An 18696-nucleotide genomic window follows, 5' to 3' on the forward strand; every position below is an offset into this window, starting at 1 on the left:
TGGCCCTTCCAGACAGCAGCCAGGGGCCTGGGAAGGCGCCCTGCATGGGGCCATCGGGCGGGATCTCCCTGGGGGCTGAGGGGGGCTGTGGCCACGATGCCCACATCCCTCAAGTGGGGCTGGAGCTTGTCACTCCACCCCCACCGCACACAGAGCCAGGCCAGGCACCTTTGGGAAGGTGGCCTCTGACCTTGGACGGCACGGGGCGGCAGCTGGCAGGTGGGCTGGCTGCGGGGAGGCAGGCAGACCCCTCCGTGACCACCAGACACACTGAGGGGTGCAGCTCCTGCAGGAGGCCGCACCAGGGCCCAGGTCTCCCCGACTGCTGCCCACCATCACCTGCGCCCGGTGGCCTAGGCCAGCCCCACACCTGCAGCTGACACGGAGCTCTTCAGGGGCCTCTCTCCATCCACTCCCCGGGCAGGCACTGAGCGCAGGTCGGATGGCATGCCCGCAGCACACCTGCCATCCCAGCAGGCTTGAGGTGCCAGCGAGGGCATGCCTGAGGGTCTGCACTGCAGCAGGTGAGGCAAACCTGAGCCCAGCACCGCCCTTGCAGACCACCTAGCCACACCTGGTGGCCCTGAGCCGTGGTACCTCTGTGGGTCCAGAGCCCGGCCCCACCCTCCCTCCACAGCTCACAGACTCAGGGGCCATGCCTGGCCCCTCACTGCCACTCACTCTGCCCCCACAGACCTAAAAGCTGCCGGCAACCGGGGTAGGTGTGAGCCACTGTCCTGGCAGACGCTGTTCCCAAGCAGGTCCAACCCCTGCAGTATTGTAGTTAGGGCTCATTGGTCTGTGTGGTGCGTTGTATTAATACATAACATAAAATTTACACTTTAATGTGTTCAGGGGCCAGATGCAGTGGCTCACGCCTGCAATCCTAGCACTTTGGGAGGCCGAGGTAGGAGGACCACTTGAGGCTGGGAGTTTGGGACCAGCCTGGGCAACATAGCGAGACCCCCATCTCTAAAAAAAACAGTAAAATTAGCCGGGCGTGGTGGTGCACCTTGTAGTCCCATCTACTTGGGAGGCTGAAGTAGGAGGGTCGCTTGAGCCCAGGAATTTGAGGTTGCAGTGAGCTGTGATGACACACTCCACCCTGGGTGACAGAGCTAGACCTTGTCTCTTAAAAAAAAAAAAAAAAAAAAAGCGCCATAATCACAATGTTGTGCACCCTCACCACTATCTATTTCCCAAACTGTTTCATCACCCCAAAGAGAAACTCTGTAGCCACGAAACAATAACCCCACTAGCTGCCCTTCCCCAGCTCCTGGCCTCTCCATTCTGCTTTCTGTCTCTATGAATTTGCCTACTCCCGAAGTGTCACGTAAGCAGAATTGTACAGGATCTGTGCTTTTGTCTCTGGCTGGGGTCCATGCTTGCTGTAGCACGTCACGGTTTGATTCACCGTCACGGCTGCTCCACAGACGTGCTGCCCATCCGCTCACCTGTCGGCAGACACGTGGGCTGCTTCCACGTTGGGCTGTGGAGAAGAATGCTGCTACGAGCATAGGTGGAGTACATCCATCCGAGTCTCTGCTTTCAATTCTCCTGTGTGCATCCCCATGGGCGGATTTGCTGGATCATATGGTGATGGCAGGTGCACAGAAACATAGCTCATCTCGTTGTGCCCTGCAACTTCACCGAGCTTACTGACTCTAGCAGCTTTCTCGTGGTTCTTCGTGATCTTCTATATTTAGGATCATGTTATCTGTGAGTAGAGGTGGTTTTACTTCTCTCTTTCAAATGTGGACGCTTCTTTATTGCCTGAGGGCTCTGGCTGGGACTTCTTGCACGACGCCGACTGGCAGTGGAGAGTGGACGCCCTCACCGCAGTCCCGACCTCAGGGGGAAGACTCGCAGGCTGTGACCACCGAGTGTGATGTTGGGTTTCTCGTAAAGGCCTTTTCGTGTGGGGGAGGTTCCCTCGATTTCCTAATTTTGTGGGTGTTTCTACTGTGACAGGATGCTGAGTTTTGTAAAACACCTTTCGACCATGGAGATGCTCGTGTGTTCTTCCCACTTGTACTCAATAACCATGGTTTACTACGCAGGTTGGTGCTGGCTTCAGAATGAATTATGAAGCTTTCCCCTTTAATTTTTGGGCAGAATTTGAGACACATTGCTGCTTTTTTTTTTTTGAGATAGATTCTCACTTTGTTGCCCAGGCTTAGAGTGACTGCCATGGCATCAGCCTAGCTCACAGCAACCTCAAACTCCTGGGTTCAAACAGTCCTCCTGTCTCAGCCTCCCAAGTAGCAGGGGAGTCTCGCTCTTGATCAGGCTGGTTTCGAACTCCTGACCTTGAGCAATCCGCCCGCCTTGGCCTCCCATAGTGGTAGGATTACAGGGGTGAGCCACCGCGCCTGGAAACACATTGGTGTTAATTCTTCCCTAATGATTGGAAGAATTCACCAGTGAAGCCATCTGGAATTGGCCTTTATTTTGTTGGAGGCTATTTAAAAAATTTGTTATTGTGTCAATTTCTTCTGACAGGTCTGTTGAGATTTTGGTATCTTCTTGAGTTAGTTTAGGTAATTGATGCATTTCTGGGGCTGTGTCCATTCCACTTAGATGACCAAATCTGTTAGCTCACACTTGTTCTTACTATTCTGTTGTTCCCCTTTTTAGTTCTGCAAGGTCAGCATTGATGCCCACTTTCACTTCTGATTTTAGCTATGCGTGTCTTTTCTTTTTTGTCAGTTTAGCCAAAGGTTTGTCTGTTTTGTTAATGCTTTCAAAGAATCATCCTTTTGGCCAGGCGCGGTGGCTCACGCCTGTAATCCTAGCTCTCTGGGAGGCTGAGGCGGGAGGATTGCTCAAGGTCTGGAGTTCAAGACCAGCCTGAGCAAGAGCGAGACCCTGTCTCTACTAAAAAAATAGAAAGAAATTAATTGGACAACTAAAATATATATATAGAAAAAATTAGCCGGGCATGGTGGTGCATGCCTGTAGTCCCAGCTACTTGGAGGCTGAGACAGGAGGATAGCCTGAGCCCAGGAGTTTGAGGTTGCTGTGAGCCAGGCTGACACCATGGCATTCACTATAGCCCGGGCAACAGAATGAGACTCTGTTTCAAAAAAAAATAAATAAATAAAAATCAGCTTTTTGTTCTAAGATGCTATTATCTTTTTTTTTTTTTTTTTGAGACAGTCTCACCCTGTCACTGCCCAGGTAGAGTGCCATGGCGTCAGCATAGCTCACTGCAACCTCTAACTCCTGGTTTCAAGCAATCCTCCTGCCTCAGCCTCCCGAGTAGCTGGGACTAGAGGCGCCACCAGCACACCTAGCTAATTTTTCTACTATTAGTTGTCTAGCTAATTTCTTTCCATTTTTAGTAGAGACAGGTCTTGGTCTTGCTAAGGCAGGTCTCAAACTCCTGGCATCAAGCAATCCTCCCTCTTCGGCCTCCCAGAGTGCTAGGACCACAGGCGTGAGCCACCACGCCTGGCCGATGATATTTTGTTTCTCTTCTGTTTTACTTTTCTCCACGCCACTCTCCATTGTGTCCTTCCTTCTGCTTTGGGTTTAGTTTGCTCTTCTTTGTCTAGTTCCTCAGTATGTAAAGATAGGTCATTGATTTGACATCCTTTTTCTTGAGACAGAGTCTCATTCTGTTGCCTGGGCTAGAGTGCCATGGCATCAGCCTAGCTGACAGCAACCTCAAACTCCTGGGCTCAAGCAATCCTGCTGCCTCAGCCTCCTGAGTACCTGGGACTACAGGCATGCGCCACCATGCCCAGCTAACTTTTTCTATATATTTTTAGTTGTCCAGCTAATTTCTATTTTTAGTGAGACAGGGTCTCGCTCTTGCTCAGGCTGGTCTCAACTCCTGAGCTCAAACAATCCACCTGCCTCAGAGTGCTAGGGTTACAGGTGTGAGCCACCTCGGCTGGCCTTTTTTCTTTCTTAATGTAGGTGTTTTTTTCATCCCAGTCAAACCTGCAGCTGGAGTTGCTCCAGAAAGGAGTGGTGGAGGAGTTCTCACAAGGGACTGCCCCAAACTATCCCAATGGGGAAAATTGGGATTCCACAAAAAGCAGCACTAAATGCCAGAGTGCTCAGTCTACACGGGGAACTTACACACACAGGGCCCGGCGAATCCTCAAGGTGAAAAGCAGAAGGAATCTTCTACCCAGGTACAGCCTTGAGGAGGGGCTCAGGGCACAGGGTTTTATGAGTTAAGGAATTTGGCCCAGGGCCAGCGCTAGTTTCTTTCAGTGTTTTGGACAACAAACTGAACACCTTTATCAGCACCTGGAATGTTCAAGGCCCCAGGGAAAAAAAGCAGCTGGCCCAGTCACACTGAGTGGTCAAGGCACCCGTTTCTTAGAGAAATGGCAAGAGGAACCAGGGAGCTGACCTGTTTACACCTACCCATTTCCACCTGAGCACTACTTGTGCGGCATCCCATAAGTTCGTAAGTTCTGTACGTCGTCTTTTCATTTTCATTCTACTCCAAGTCTTTTCTAGTTTCCCCTGTGATTTCTTCTTTTACCCATTGCTTAAGAGTATATTGTTTAATTTCCATGTTTATAAATGTTTTAGTTCTCCGTGTTACCAAACTCTAGCTTCACTGCATTGTGGCTAAAATATACTTTGTATTATTTCAGTCTCTGAAAATATATATATATATTATTTTGGCATATTATGGGGGTACAGATTTTAAGGTTTCAATAAATGCCCATTCCCCCCTCCCCCCACAAGTCTGAGTCTCCAGCATGACCATCCCCCAGATGGTGCACATCTTACTCATTATATATGTATATACCCGCACCCCTCCCCCCTGCCCAATACTTTATTACTGTAGTACCTATGTGTCCACTTAGGTGCTGCTCAGTTAATACCAATTTGCTGGTGAGCATATGTGGTGCTTGTTTTTCCATTCTTGGGAAACTTCACTTAATACTATGGGTTCCAGCTCTAACCAGGAAAATATAAGATGTGCTATATCACCGTTGTTTCTTAGAGCTGAATAGTACTCCATGGTATACATATACCACATTTTATTAATCCATTCTTGGATTGATGGGCACTTGGGCTGTTTCCACAGCCTTGCAATTATGAATTGTGCTGCTATAAACATTCGAGTGCAGGTGTCTTTTTTGTAGAGTGTCATTGGATCTTTTGGGTAGATGCCCAGCAATGGGATTGCTGGATCAAATGGTAGATTCACGTGTATCGCTTTAAGGTGTGAACTAAAATGCTCAACCCCTACTGGCTGACTGAATGGACCCCCTCATGGCCAGAGGAATATTCAAGGGCAAAGTTGCTTGCCTGGAGGAGGGAGGTCACACAGGCCTTATCCTGCCCCCCTCCCTTCTTGGAGACTTCCTTTGTAACCTGTTAACAGGCCTAAGGGTATGCAAGACAAACCTGCAGGCCCTCAATTTGCAACAAATGGTGGCTTATCTCTGCTAACAGTTTATGTTAAAACATTCCATGTCAGGCCGGCCTGGTGGCACATGCCTGTAATCCTAGCACTCTGGGAGGCCGAGGTGGGCGGATTGCTCGAGGTCAGAAGTTCCAAAAGAGCCTGAGCAAGGCCCCGTCTCTACTATAAAAATAGAAAGAAATTAATTGGCCAACTAATATATATAGAAAAAAATTAGCTGGGCATGGTGGTGCATGCCTGTCGTCCCAGCTACTTGGGAGGCTGAGGCAGCAGGATTGCTTGAGCCCAGGAGTTTGAGGTTGCTGTGAGCTAGGCTGATGCCAAGGCACTCACTCTAGCCTGGGCAACAAAACAAGACTCTGTCTCAAAAAACAAAAACAAAACCATTCCATGTCTTTAGCCAATTACAATCTAAAGAATCTTTAAACCCACCTATAACCTGTAGCGCCCCCCCCCTTCGAGATGGCCCTCCTTTTTGGGCCAAACCAATGTATGCCTCCCACACATTAATTGATGGCTTTACCCAAAATCCTTGTCTCTAAAATGTATAAAAACCAAACTGTAACCCAGCCACAGCGAGTCCACTTGCCCAAGGCCTCTTGGCAGTGGCTCCGGGTCATGGTCCTCAAATTTGGCTCAGAATAAATCTCTTTAAAATTATTTTGCAGACTTGGCTTTTTTCCGTTGACAAAGGTATCTCCATATTGCTTACTAAAAATATATTAAATCATGTTTTCTAACCAACATGTGACCTAACATATCTCTATCCTAGAGAATGTTCCATGTGCATTTGACAAGAACACTCTGTTGTTGGGTGGAGTGTTCTTATTTTTTATTTTGAGACAGAGTCTCACTTTGTTGCCAAGGCTAGAGTGAGTGCTGTGGCATCAGCCTAGCTCATAGCAACCTCAAACTCCTGGGCTCAAGCAATCCTCCTGCCTCAGCCTCCCAAGTAGCTGGGACTACAGGCATGTGCCACCATGCCCGGCTAATTTTTTCTATATATATTAGTTGGCTAATTAATTTCTTTCTATTTATAGTAGAGACAGGGTATCACTCTTGCTCAGGCTGGTTTCAAACTCCTGACCTTGAGCAATCACCCGGCTCCTCCGCCTCCCAGACATCTAGGATTACAGGTGTGAGCCACCTCGCCCAGCCGGGTGGAGTGTTCTATAAATGCCTGTGAGGTCCAGCTGAATTACAGTGTTGTTCAAGCCCCTATTTCCTTATTAAGCCTCTGTCTGCATATCCTATCCATTATTGAGATTGGTTGACTGAAATCTCCAAATATTATTATAGAATCTTCTACTTCTCCCTTTAATTCTGCCAATGTTTGCTTCCTATATTTTAGGAGCTCTGTTGTTCGTGCATGTAACTGTAAAATTCTTAAATCTTCTTCATGAATTAACCCTTTAATTAATACACAGTACCTTTATCTCTTGTACCAGTTTTTGACTTAAAGTATATTTTGTCTAATATTGGTATAGCTGTAAGGCTGGTGGCGGGCCCACTCCCTTCCCTGGATCAAAAAGAGAAGACTCATGAGACCAGACCCGCCAAGGACAAAACTGTCAGGCCCTGCTGAGAGGATCCACACCCAGATGTCCACCTAGATAAGAATGTTTTGGCTCCTGGATTCCACAAACACCTCCAGCCCCTCCTAAAATCCCCAGCTCTTCCCGCCAAAAGTCCCTAGCCAGGCCCAAAGAATATAAAAGGCCTCAGCCCCTTCAAACGGCGGCGACTTCCGGGGCCCCTGCTCTTGAGGCCCCAGAACCTCGTCCACGAGTGTATAATAAAGCCACGTGGTTTGCCCCCCCCCCACTCTTTCTCTTTCTGTGTCTCTTTTCTTTTCTCCACCGCCGAAAAACCTTACAATAGCCACCCCAACTCTCTTTTGGTTACTACTTGTATGCTGTATCTTTTTCCATCCTTTTACTTTCAAGTGTGTCCAACCAGCCTGGAATGAGTGAGCATAAGGTGCAGGCATGGCACAAATGGCAGGGAAAACAACTCTCAGTCTGTTTGGAACATCATTTACTAGTTCGAGATGCTTCTGGAATAGGCCCTGGTATACTTCCACCCATGGTATACTAAAAGTACCTGAGATAAAATCTCTGGGAAGTCTTCTGGGTTAGTGGCAGCCTTCTGAGGAGCCGGTAAGACGGGTGGATTTGCTGGCTTCAACCCAGGGATCTCTGGCCTCACCTTCTGCTCTTCTGTCGGCCTGTCACTCAGAGCTGAACAAGAGAATCTACTTTATCTCAAACATGTCACAAGGCCTGGAAGAGATTTAAACACCTTCATCGAAACACCTGGCAGGTGTCAATCATTACAAAACAACATAATGAGACCCGAAAGTCACTGAAATGAATTCAACAAAGGCCAAGGGAATGAGATCTTTTCCAAAGCACTTGGCAGTCTGTGCCCTTATCTACCACACACACCGGCTGCTTCACCTTAGTGTTCTCCCTTCCAGAAAGTCAGCACGGTGGCACACAGGCAACTTATCTGAGCAACCTACGACAGCTCTTTAGCTTCCCCCTAAAAGCAATCTTAGAGAAATTCAGAAGAGTCTCTATGTCCTCACCAGAACACAGTAGCGAGCTCTAGGAAATGTGTGTACTTATGCACCTAACTCTTTAGACTGAGCGTTCAAGCTCCCGACCTGATTTACCCTGTGGAAGAGGCAGCTGGAGATATCAGTACTTACACTAGATACCTAGAAAGCAGTCAGACAGCATCAAATTAACATCTGTGTTCTAGCCAGGTGGTTAAATACAGCTCTACCTCTTTCTTTATCTTCATGTCTTGCCAATTCGTTGCCATATATGCCTCCCGGAGCTGTTTAAGGTAGAATGCAAGATCGCTTCTGCCCAGTCAACCCTCAACACAAGTATCATCTTCAGGCACACGTGTTTCCGATACCTTTCCACTGCTCAGCCAAGCTGCTGTAGGACAGGAGTCCACAGAGAATCAGAAAGGCCAGGAGGAAGAGAATCACATTCCGCTGTAATCTCGACAGTTGCTTCCATTTCTGAGGGAGGGACAGAGAATGACATTTCTTCTTTTTTTTTTTGAGACAGAGTCTCACTTTGTTGCCCAGGCTAGAGTGAGTGCCATGGCGTCAGCCTAGCTCACACCAACCTCAAACTCCTGGGCTTGAGTGATCCTTCTGCCTCAGCCTCCCGAGTAGCTGGGACTACAGGCATGCACCACCATGCCCAGCTAATTTTTTTATATATATATCAGTTGGCCAATTAATTTCTTTCTATTTATAGTAGAGACGGGGTCTCGCTCTTGCTCAGGCTGGTTTTGAACTCCTGACCTTGAGCAATCCGCCCGCCTCAGCCTCCCAAGAGCTAGGATTACAGGCGTGAGCCACAGCGCCCGGCCTAGAGAATGACATTTCTTACGGAAAATATCCACAACTGAAAGTCTCTTCAACCGTCACACATTCAGTGAGGACAACGAGTAATTCAAAACGATCCAGCGTTCAGACCCGCTTGTTTTGAATGGGGAGAAGTTCCTTCTTAGCAAGGATGACCCTGCTGGGATAATCTACAGATGTCATAAGACGGGGGTTCAGGTGAGAAGAGAGTAAGAACAAATGCAGAAACATTCCCGTCCTCACATCAGCAGCGGGGAAGACTCCCGAGATTCCCCGTGTTTGGCTCGGACCCCCAGCAGCCCCCACCTGCCCGGATGTGGTCGGTGCCAATGCCCTTCCGCCCAAGACCAGCACGAACACAGGAGCAGTTAGCCGAGTAGGGCCGGTTACTCGGTGTACCGAGAGAGTCCAAGGGGGACCTCGGTCTCCGCTCCAAGCGGGACCTGCCTGGGGCCGCATCTTGCAGAGGCAGGAACGAAGCCCAGACAAGAGGGGCTCGGGCCCGCTCCCCGACCCCATCCCGCAGAACTCGGGCCGCTTAGACGGCTGCGACCAAGCCGCCCCGCAGCTTCCCCGGCCCCGAGCGACACCTGCCCCTTCCTGCGGGGCAAGGGGTGGGGGGAGGGCAGGCCGGGAGGGCGGCGGGCGCGGCTGCCTCGAGCCCCGGTCGGCGCCCCGACCCTCACCCTCCAGCACGAGCGCGGCCGCCAGCTCTTGCGGAAGTCGTAGGTCTCGCCCGGGCTCAGCGTCACCGATATGAAGTCCCGATGCGACAGCGGCGGCGATGGCCCGGGGAACCCCGCTAACTAGCGACGTCAGGAATTCCGACTCTGAGAGGAATCCACAAGCACCCAGCACTTGGTCTCTCCGACCCTTGGGGGCAGCCATTGCAGCTCCGTCAACACCCCGCCCTTCGCGCTCCTGCGGCACTGCGCGTGCGCGGGGTCCTTCCTTCCGTCCCCGCCCACCGCCACTGCGCCTGCGCGCGACCCCAGGGTGCCTGCTCACCGAGTTATATTTTATGGAGCCTGCGAGAAACACCCGCGCGCCTACGCCCTGACCTCACGACCACCGCGCTTGCGCCCGCCCGCGCCTGCGCACACCTCCTCGGCCGGTAGCCGTGGCCATAGCAACAGCGCGGCCCTGGCTTCCGGTCGGGCTTGTGGTCTCTGCCTGGGGCTCAGCTATCCTTTGCACTCCCGGGTTCCGGACGCTCCTGTCGTCACGTGGGGCCCGCTTTGCCCTCGCTCACGAGGGGTGACGCGCACACCCGGGGAGCTCGGCCTGGGGACGTAGCTGGGCGGCGCCGCCATGTTTGCAGGAAGCTCCCGCCGAACCTCAAGCCCGGCGCTGCCCGGTTCTCTCCAGGCCGGGCCGCCCACGGCCTCCCGCGGTGCTGGCCGTGCCACTGCTGGGCGTCGGAGGGCTCCGGGTCAGCGCCTCTCCCGCCCGGCACGTGGCCTGTGTGAACCTGCCCCAGAAGGCCCCCTGCCCGCGGCCCCTTCCCTCCTCGGGGTGGTCTCTGGGGTTTCCGCGGGTCCCTTCCCGCTGTGGGGGTTGCCGGTTCCAAAGTGAAGTCGGAGGCGACCACGAATAAGCCCTCGCGAATACATGCCTGTAAAAAGACTGGTCACAGGACATGCCTACGTGTAGACTAGGGGCGGCACTTACCACAAGAACTTCCTCAAGATGTCAGTGTCCCAGGTACCCGGCTTGCAGGGGGACACTGGCCGATTGAAACCTGTCTCAGCCAATGAGCTAATGCCAAGTCCTGTAACAAAACCCTGTAACCTTCAGTCTTTGTAATCTTTCGTTTCAAAACAGCTTACGTGGACTTCTCCTTGCCTTAAAAGATTCCCCTCCCCACACACACACCAGGTCCCCCCACAATGCCTGAGGCCTGCCATAGTTTGCATACCCTGAATTGCGGTTCTCATTTATTCCTGAATAAAATAATTTATCCTGGAGAGCCTGTCCCTGAGTTTCTTTCTCATGCAGCTGTGTTTCACATGCAGCTGTGTCGTCAGTCCCAACAAAACTCTCAGCAAGTGCAAGAGGGTGAGTCACCAGGCTGTCAGGGCTGAGGGTACAGGAGCCCACCCCTGCAGAGTGCCCCAAGTTTCCTGACCCCCTGGGTCTTCTCAGGCCCTTCTGAGACCCTGATGTAGAGCTGGACGGGAGCACAAGGGGATTCCTGGGCGCCCCAGAGTGGTGTCAGCCCTCATGTGTGGTCTCCTGTTCCCAGAGGGGCCCCCCAGGGAGCTCCAGCCCTGGGACACAGCTCTGAACACCTGGTCCCTGTGCCTGCCACCCATGTGCTGATCAAAAACTGCACTTGCGTTTCCCATAAGCACCTTGTTTATTGGAAATGTCCCATCCACAGGACATCAAGGTATCAGTGATCTTTCAAAACTCAGTTGTCTCATTAGTGGTGGCCTGGGGTTAGGGATGGGAAAGGGGTGTCTTGAGGGAGGTCTTTGTGGGGACAAATGGTTGTGCATCTGGGTTGTAGTGGTGGGTGGGCTAATCTACAGGTGTGACGACTTCGAATGCTGTGCCAGTGTCACCTTCCTGGGGTTCACATGGCCCTATAATCATGTGATGAAGATGCATCTGATGGGGGGATTGGATGTCGTGTAGTAGGGACCTCTGTGAGCTTTTCTGCAACTCTACGTGATGGCATAATTATTTGAATATTTTTTTAAAATAAGTTGTTTCAAGAATTTCCCTAATAACTGTGCTTGTGTAGAAAGGAGGCTGCATAAGTTTTCTAGTTCTGGCCATAAAAGGCAGGTGTGCCCTGTCTCACACTGGGCCGACCCACTCCCGCCCTAGGACATCTGCTTGTCTGCGCAGCAGCTAAAAAAGAGTCCTAAGGTAAGTGATTTGCTTGCGAGGTTTGTGGCAAGGTGACTGGCAGTGCCTGGATGGAGGCAGAAACCCTGTGAGTTCTGGTTCTAAGAATAGCAAGGCGTGGACCTGTCCCTGCTGTGAGGATGCAGTGAGACGCAGCCCTTGTCCACTCTATGCCACTGGACAAATCAGCTGCACCTGAATCCACCCTGCCAGACAACATCCCTCCTCTGGGGAAACAATAGGGATGCGTGCAGGCACCCCATTTGCAGCTGTGGGCTGCAGGGGTCGGGGCAGGTGAGAAGTCAATAGCAGGCCCCCCCCCCTTTTTTTTTTTGAGACAGAGTCTCACTTTGTTGCCCAGGCTAGAGTGAGTCCCGAGGCGTCAGCCTAGCTCACAGCAACCTCACACTCCTGGGCTCAAGCAATCCTGCTGCCTCAGCCTCCCAAGTAGCTGGGACTACAGGCATGCACCACCATGCCTGGCTAATTTTTTCTATATATATTAGTTGGCCAATTAATTTCTTTCTATTTATGGTAGAGACGGGGTCTGGCTCTTGCTCAGGCTGGTTTCGAACTCCTGACCTTGAGCAATCCACCCGCCTCGGCCTCCCAGAGAGCTAGGATTACAGGCGTGAGCCACCGCGCTGGCCAGCAGCAGGCCCCTTTGCATAGCTCTCTTTACAGGAGTGGGGCGAGGTAGGTGCTGCTGTCCTTTCTCGAATGAGAACGCAGGTGCAAATCAACATAGGCACCGCTCCCTGGAGGAGCAGCGCCATGGGAACAGACCCAGGCCAGCGAGCTGGTTTGCCCCAGCAGTGCAGGGATGCGAGAAGGGACCAGGGCTCCAAATATGGAGGCTGCCTCCCCATCCCATGAGCTTGGGAGGAGCCTGAGCACCAAGATCTGTAAGAAACTTAGGTAGGTGGGGTGAGGGGTTGTGCTCCTGACTCAGTTAAGTCCCAGATTAAGCAGCAGCCATCACAGGAGGCCACCAGTATAACTCCCACTGGTTCTTGGTAGAAGCAGGTATCACTCTGTAGCCCACCGTGGGTGTGGCTGTGAGGCTGAGGCTTGGGGGAGAAACAGGAGGCAGGAGTGCTAGCTTCCGTCTGTGTCCCAGCCAAGCTTCTCCCAGAGCCACTTCCATCGCAGACAGTTGGGGCCCTTCTATTGGGGGACCAGGCTGTGACACCCCTGCCTCGCCCCAGTTACTGGTTCAGCTGCCAAGGAAAGGGCGGCCCCTTTGAACATGCCCCTCGAGGGAATGGAACCTGTCCCCCTTGTTCCACTTCTTCCTCTGTAGCGCACAGAAGGGCATCTTGGCTGTGGCTAGCCCCTTCTCTCCCTTGGCGGAGAATATAGTAGATCTGCAGGCTGGCCAGGGCTGGCTTCCCGAGAGACATCCTGTCCTGCTCTCCCCAGCTGACACCACACCTCCATTGGGCCCCACGTGAAGCCTCCCTTCACCCCATCTCCAAGGTCCCGAGTCCCTCTGCCTGGTGGCTGGACCCCACAGGTTGCAGTCACTTATGTCCAGGGGTGACAGGACCGGCCCCATCCTTGGGGAGTAACCCAGCATGTTTCTGTGTCCTGCAGGCTGGAAGTGCACAGCAGCCTGCTTTCGTGCCTGGAGCCCCAGGCCGGGCTGGCCGTGTGGGAGTGCGTCAGGACTCCGGCGGCTGAAGCACCCTGGCCTGGTCCTCGTCCAGGATGAGTGGGGACTGGAACTCTTGGCCTTGCAGGTACACTTCCAAACCCTGGAGACAGGCAGATCACAACAGCCAAGTGGCCACAGCCCCCAGGCAGGATCCTAGCTCTGCCAGGAGTCAGGGAGGCTTTGAGGGGCAAGGACCTGATGCCCACCCCAGGGCCACCTAAGACCCCACCAAGACCCCAGGCTAGCATGAGACCCTTCTGACAGGCTTAGGCCTGCAGGCCTCACCTAAACGAGGGGAGCAGGGGACAGGGCCAACCCCAGTCAGATGGCAGCAAAGGGCTACGTCTCTCTCTGAGCAAGGCTCCCACAAAAGCCTGACTGGCCCACCACTGTGCTCAGGCCTGGCTTGTCCCTCCCCCCCCTCACCCCAGGACCTGCAAAGGCCTCTGGACACCCCACCCCATACGCGCAAAGTTCTCTGAAACGTAAGGACCCATGTGCCCTGTTGACAAACTGAGGCAGAGCTGTGCCTTCTCCACCTCTCCCCAGACAGTGCTCCTTGGATCCACACAAGCCCGACTCCAGAAAAGCCCCAGAGGGGGGTGGGCGACTCTCACCTCTCCAGCGTAAGACACTAAGGGCGATATCTCACACACGGCCGGAGGGTCTCCGTGCAGGGGCAGGCTGAGGGAAGTCCAGTGTCAGTGTCTGGCTGCCAGGCGCCTGCCCCGGTCCTCCCCAGCACCACCCCAAACAGAAGGTGGCCCAGCAGGCTGAGCCCCCTGTAGCCCCTTCTCAGAGAGCTCCTCTTTCTCTGTTCACCCCAAACCCCGAGCAGACGTCTTCCTGTGACAGACCCTGATTTGGACTAGAAAGCGCCCCGACCCCCGGCATCCCGGGCAGGTGCCGGTGGTGGCTGCAGACATTCAGGGAGATGGAAACCAAACATCCTTTCCTTTCCCAGCCCTGAGAGCCAATATGCCCTGCTGTCTTCTGAAAGCCGTGCCTGGGGCTTGGTTCCAAAGCTTATAAATAAGTTGGGGAGGGCTCAGCCCTTGGCTACCCCTGGATCCCTGAGCAGAACTTGAGGGGTCACTGTGCAACCTGGAGATGCCTGGGCACATGGCCACTTGGGCCTGGTGGAATGCCAGGGCAGAAGCCCCCTCCTCAGCTTGGACGGCAGCAGAGCCAGGAGGGGCCCTAGGGACAACCCTCCCCTCTGGCTGCACCTCAGGGCCCACACTCACCTGGGCAGCTCGGGGAGCCACGCCCCGTGTGCATCTCGGAAGCGGGCCCCGGCCTGCAGGGCCCACCGGTAGTGCTGGGCAAGCAGGGCCCGCCGGGTGGTGCAGGGGCTATCCCTGTCGGCCGGGTCGGCGTTCTTCAGCGGGGAAAACTCCTCTTCCCGTAGCACTTCAAAGGCAACGAAGTTCCTGGCAGTGAAAAGGGCTGGTCACCCCGTGTCCCAGCCCAGAGGCCCTGATCTGGGCAGGTGAGGGCTGGGTGGGTTTATGGTGACTACGTGAGGGTCTGTTCCCATGAGCAGCAGGCCTAGGGAGGAGCCACACAGGTGCCGAGTGGGTCCTTGTGCCTGAGATAGCGGGGATGGCCCAAGTCCACTCTCCCATTCCCAGCAGCCAAATGCCCAGACCCTGGGGCCCCAGAATGAGAACCACGTGCCCAGGAGCCGCCCCTGTAACTTAGCCTGGAAACACCCCCTCACCCTGGGTGAGGGGCAATGGAGGGCCCAGGTGGGACCACTGTCCCCCTCCCAAGGACTTCCACTGCCCCTGGTGTTCCTTGTGCTCCCACCCCTGGAGCCGCTTCCCTCAGGGGCAAGAGCACCCTGGCCTCCTCTCGAGACCTGTCTGCCATGCCCAGGGCTCCTCTCTGAGCCTCCACTGCCCTGCCTGCCTGGCAGACCCTCACATAGCCACCGTAAACCCACCCAGCCCTCACCTGCCCAGATCAGGGCCTCTGGGCTGGGACACAGGGTGACCAGCCCTTTTCCCTGCCCTCGGAACCCACCACCAACACGGAGGGAGGAGAGGAAGAAGTGAATGGCGTCCGCCACTAACTTAGCAAACTGGAACACATCGAACACAAACTTCTCCATCTTTATCCCGTTCGGTTTTAGCGGCTTTACCAGATTTCCCTCCTCATCCACGTGTGGGACCTTCTTCACAGCCACATGTGGCTTCAGCAAGGGCTCACACTCCCTGGGGGCAGCAAGGCACAGGGGAGGAAAGGTACAGTTCAGACAGCACATGTCTGGGAGCCTTGTCCCCGTCTCTGGGCACACCTGGCTGGGGGGACAGGCCGGCAGACGGACACACAGGGAACAGAAGCAGCGGAAGCCGAGCGGGACCTCCGGGGAGGGCACAGGTCTCTCCCTGCACCCCAGGCACCATCAGCCACGTCCTGCCCAGGTGGACAGAAGCTGGTAAGCCGTGGGGCAATGAGGCAGTTGCACGGGAGGAGAAGGGAGACTTGACCACAGAGCCTCACAGCAGCCGCGGGGGGAGCACCGCTCATGCCGGATCTCCTGCACCTCTGTTTGTTTAAATGCAAGAACCATTCGGGGTCCCAACCCGGCAGCTGCTCCTGACCATGGCCCGGACAGCTCAAGCCAGGCTCCCGTTGCTGTGGTGGCCCAGGGCCCTCAGCCCAGTCTGGCCTCGCCGGTCCGGTCGCTGGCTGGCATAGGCCACCTGCTGCCGCACACCTGGTGACCATCTGGAGGAAGCCTCGGGTGAAGAAGTGGTTGCAGATGTTGCCTGCGCCGTAGAGCAGGCCCCCGTCGGAGGCTCGCAGCCGCGCGGTCTCGGGGCTGATCTCGCTGTACTCCACCACCTGGGGGACGCCGTCCACCTGGCACACCACGCCCACAGGTTCCTCAGGGTATGCCTTTTCCACCACCTGCAGCAGCGACCAGGGATGGGCTCAGGGAGCTGGGCGTGGCCAGGCTGGGTGGAGGGGCGGGGCCAAGGCCGGCGGGGGCGGGACCAGGTTGGGTGGAGGGGCGGGGCAAGATCGGCGGGGGCGTGACAAGGCTGGGTGGAGGGGCGGGGCCAAGGCCGGCGGGGGCGGGACCAGGTTGGGTGGAGGGGCGGGCGCAAGACCGGCGGGGGCGGGACCAGGCTGGGTGGAGGGGCGTGGCCAAGGCCGGCGGGGGCGTGGCCAGGCTGGGTGGAGGGGCGGGGGCAAGACCGGCGGGGGCTGGACCAGGCTGGGTGGAGGGGCGGGGCCAAGGCCGGCGGGGGCGGGACCAGGTTGGGTGGAGGGGCGGGCGCAAGACCGGCGGGGGCGGGACCAGGCTGGGTGGAGGGGCGGGGCCAAGGCCGCTGGGGCGTGGCCAGGCTGGGTGGAGGGGCGGGGCCAAGGCCCGCGGGGCTGCGCGCCCACCTTGGCGCCACAGTCCGCCCCGCGCAGCACGCAGAAGCCTATGAAGGCGGGGTCCGCCAGCCGCACCAGTATGTTGTCCACGCAGTACACGTGCACGAACTCCACACCCCGGCGCTCCATGTCCTCCAGGATGTGGTGGTCAGCCAGCGCACAGTACAGGCCGCCGTTGCCGTCTACGGGGAAAAGAATAGGCCCTGCCGAGGGCTCCACCCAGGCCTCCCCAGCTGGTCCAAGCCATGGTGGAGGCGGGCTCTGGGTCACTATCCTAATGGCCCTGCGGGTGTACCACCCTACACATGGGAACCAGGGCCCAGGGAGAGGCAGCAACTGGCCTAGGACCACATAGCCTCCTGGCAGCCTGGAACCCAGACATCTGGACCCCCAGCTGCACTCCAGTTGTAGGCCGGGCTGCCCCTCTCCTCGCGGGGGTGGGCCATACCTGGGGCCATGGCAACTTTGTCTTTCCGCTCCAGGATGGCCTTGCCGTCAAAGGTCACGGCAGGCAGCATTCGCTGCTCAAACATGACCACGTTGGCAGGGTCCAGGTGGAAGAAGTCGTGCTCCTTGAAGAACTCAGCAGTGGGCCCCAGCGTAAACTCACTGGTCATGATGTACCTGCAGAGGAGGCACGGTGAGCGGCCTCCAGGCAGATGGGCTGAGGCTGGGGATGGGGCCGGGGTCAGGCCTCAGGCTGGAAGGTCCAGGGCTGTGCTGGGTTTGGGGCTCAGGTCCTGGTGGGAAATCGGCCTGGGGCTATGGTGGGGTCCCTCTGGGGCCGAGGACGCACCAGGGCACGGTGCAGCGGGTCCCGCGGCGCTCACCGGCCAGCTGCTCCACCCGCCTAATCCGTTCCGCCTGCAGCTGGTACAGCGTCTTTCCGCTGGGCAGCCCCACTCGGTACATGCCCTTGGGGTAGGCCACACCCAGGCGAGTACCTTGCCCGCCGGCCAGCAGCAGGACGGCCACCTTATTCAGGGCAATCTGGCGGAAACCTGGAGGTGAGGGGCGCCGTGAGGGGACGCCTGGGACCTGCCATACCGCCACCCTTTCACTTTGGGACCAGCCAGACCTGGGCCTGGGCTCTCAGACTTGCACGCACGAGGCGGGAGAAGACTTCTCGAAGTGGCCAGGCAAACTAGCTCCTCCGAGCGCCAACTCTTCCCCACCCCACTCTGTGGACACAGCCCCCTTCCGGCGGGAGAGGGGCCCGGGCGCCCGGCTCCCCGCCGCGCCTACCTTCCTCCTCCCAGCGCCGCCGCGTCTCGGGGTCGCTGCGGCTCACGCTGCCCAAGCGCTCGGGGGGCAGAGGCTGCAGGCGCGCGGCCAGGTCCGGGGGCGGCCCGGGGGGGAGCGCGCAGGCCGCCGCCGCTCGCCGGCAGTGCTCGCGCAGCGCCTCGGGCTCCAGCGGCGCCAGCTCGGCCAGCAGCGCGGCGCGCGGGCCGGGCGCCAGCTCTGCCCAGAAGCGCAGGAGGTGCTCCTGGCCGGCGCGCTGCAGTCCGGCGCGCACTTCCCGCTCCGAGGCCATGCCACCGCTACCCTCGCGGGCCGCCGAGCTGGCACTCGTGACCCGCGAGTTCCGACTAGTGTCACGGGACCGGCGGGCGGTGCTGACCCCAGAGAGGCGGGCCCAGGACACTCCGCCTCGACGGCGCCCGGAGCCCTGCCCAACCCTTGCTCGGGGACCCCGACTCCGCCCCTGTGCTCTGCCGCCCCTCCCCATCCCGGCATCCCAGCCGGCTCGGTCCTGTCCCGGGGCTGGGCCCCGCCCTCGCCCCCTCTCTCGGCCTGTGCCCGCTCCTCTGCGTCTGCCGAGCCCACTCTGAGCCTCTGCCGGTGGCCGGGTCCCTCCGGCTCGCGTCCTCGTCCCTGCCCTGCTCTGGGCCCACTCTCCACCCCAGGCACGAAAGCCCTGTCCAGTCCCCGAGTCCAGCCCTGGCCGGGTCCCATCCCCACCCCCACCCCCGAGTCCGCCCCCGGCCTGGGTCC

At 56.4% G+C, this 18696-nt stretch overlaps 1 protein-coding gene and 1 long non-coding RNA gene across 2 annotated transcripts; both read right to left on the minus strand.

Moving 5' to 3' along the window:
* Nucleotides 1-7421: 7421 nt before the first annotated feature.
* Nucleotides 7422-9729, minus strand: LOC142874330 (uncharacterized). The gene is made up of 3 exons (XR_012922156.1): nt 9479-9729; nt 8330-8438; nt 7422-7641 (listed from the first exon to the last, which is right to left on the minus strand). It is a non-coding gene; the product is annotated as an uncharacterized LOC142874330 (long non-coding RNA).
* A 3304-nt stretch (nt 9730-13033) lies between these two features.
* UAP1L1 (UDP-N-acetylglucosamine pyrophosphorylase 1 like 1) lies at nt 13034-18300 on the minus strand. Its single transcript, XM_012784505.3, has 9 exons — nt 17947-18300; nt 17498-17702; nt 17150-17325; nt 16711-16883; nt 16031-16224; nt 15384-15524; nt 14553-14738; nt 13923-13989; nt 13034-13405 (listed from the first exon to the last, which is right to left on the minus strand). The coding sequence occupies exons 1-9, from the start codon at nt 18233-18235 to the stop codon at nt 13313-13315; spliced, it is 1524 nt and encodes a 507-aa protein (XP_012639959.2). The 5' UTR covers nt 18236-18300; the 3' UTR covers nt 13034-13312.
* Between the last annotated feature and the right edge of the window lie 396 nt (nt 18301-18696).

Source organism: Microcebus murinus, chromosome 12 (assembly GCF_040939455.1).
Source record: "Microcebus murinus isolate Inina chromosome 12, M.murinus_Inina_mat1.0, whole genome shotgun sequence".
In the NCBI taxonomy this organism is placed as follows: domain Eukaryota; kingdom Metazoa; phylum Chordata; class Mammalia; order Primates; family Cheirogaleidae; genus Microcebus; species Microcebus murinus.

Bases quoted from the DNA above. Each gene is read 5' to 3' on its own strand.
- UAP1L1 (XM_012784505.3), bottom strand. From the start codon at position 18,235: ATGGCCTCGGAGCGGGAAGTGCGCGCCGGACTGCAGCGCGCCGGCCAG. The intron at 16,225-16,710 runs GTGGGCGCGCAG...TCGCTGCTGCAG, and splicing joins GGGCGGACTGTGGCGCCAAG to GTGGTGGAAAAGGCATACCC. The intron at 14,739-15,383 runs GTTAGTGGCGGA...TTTCACTGCCAG, and splicing joins GATGTGTTCCAGTTTGCTAA to GAACTTCGTTGCCTTTGAAG.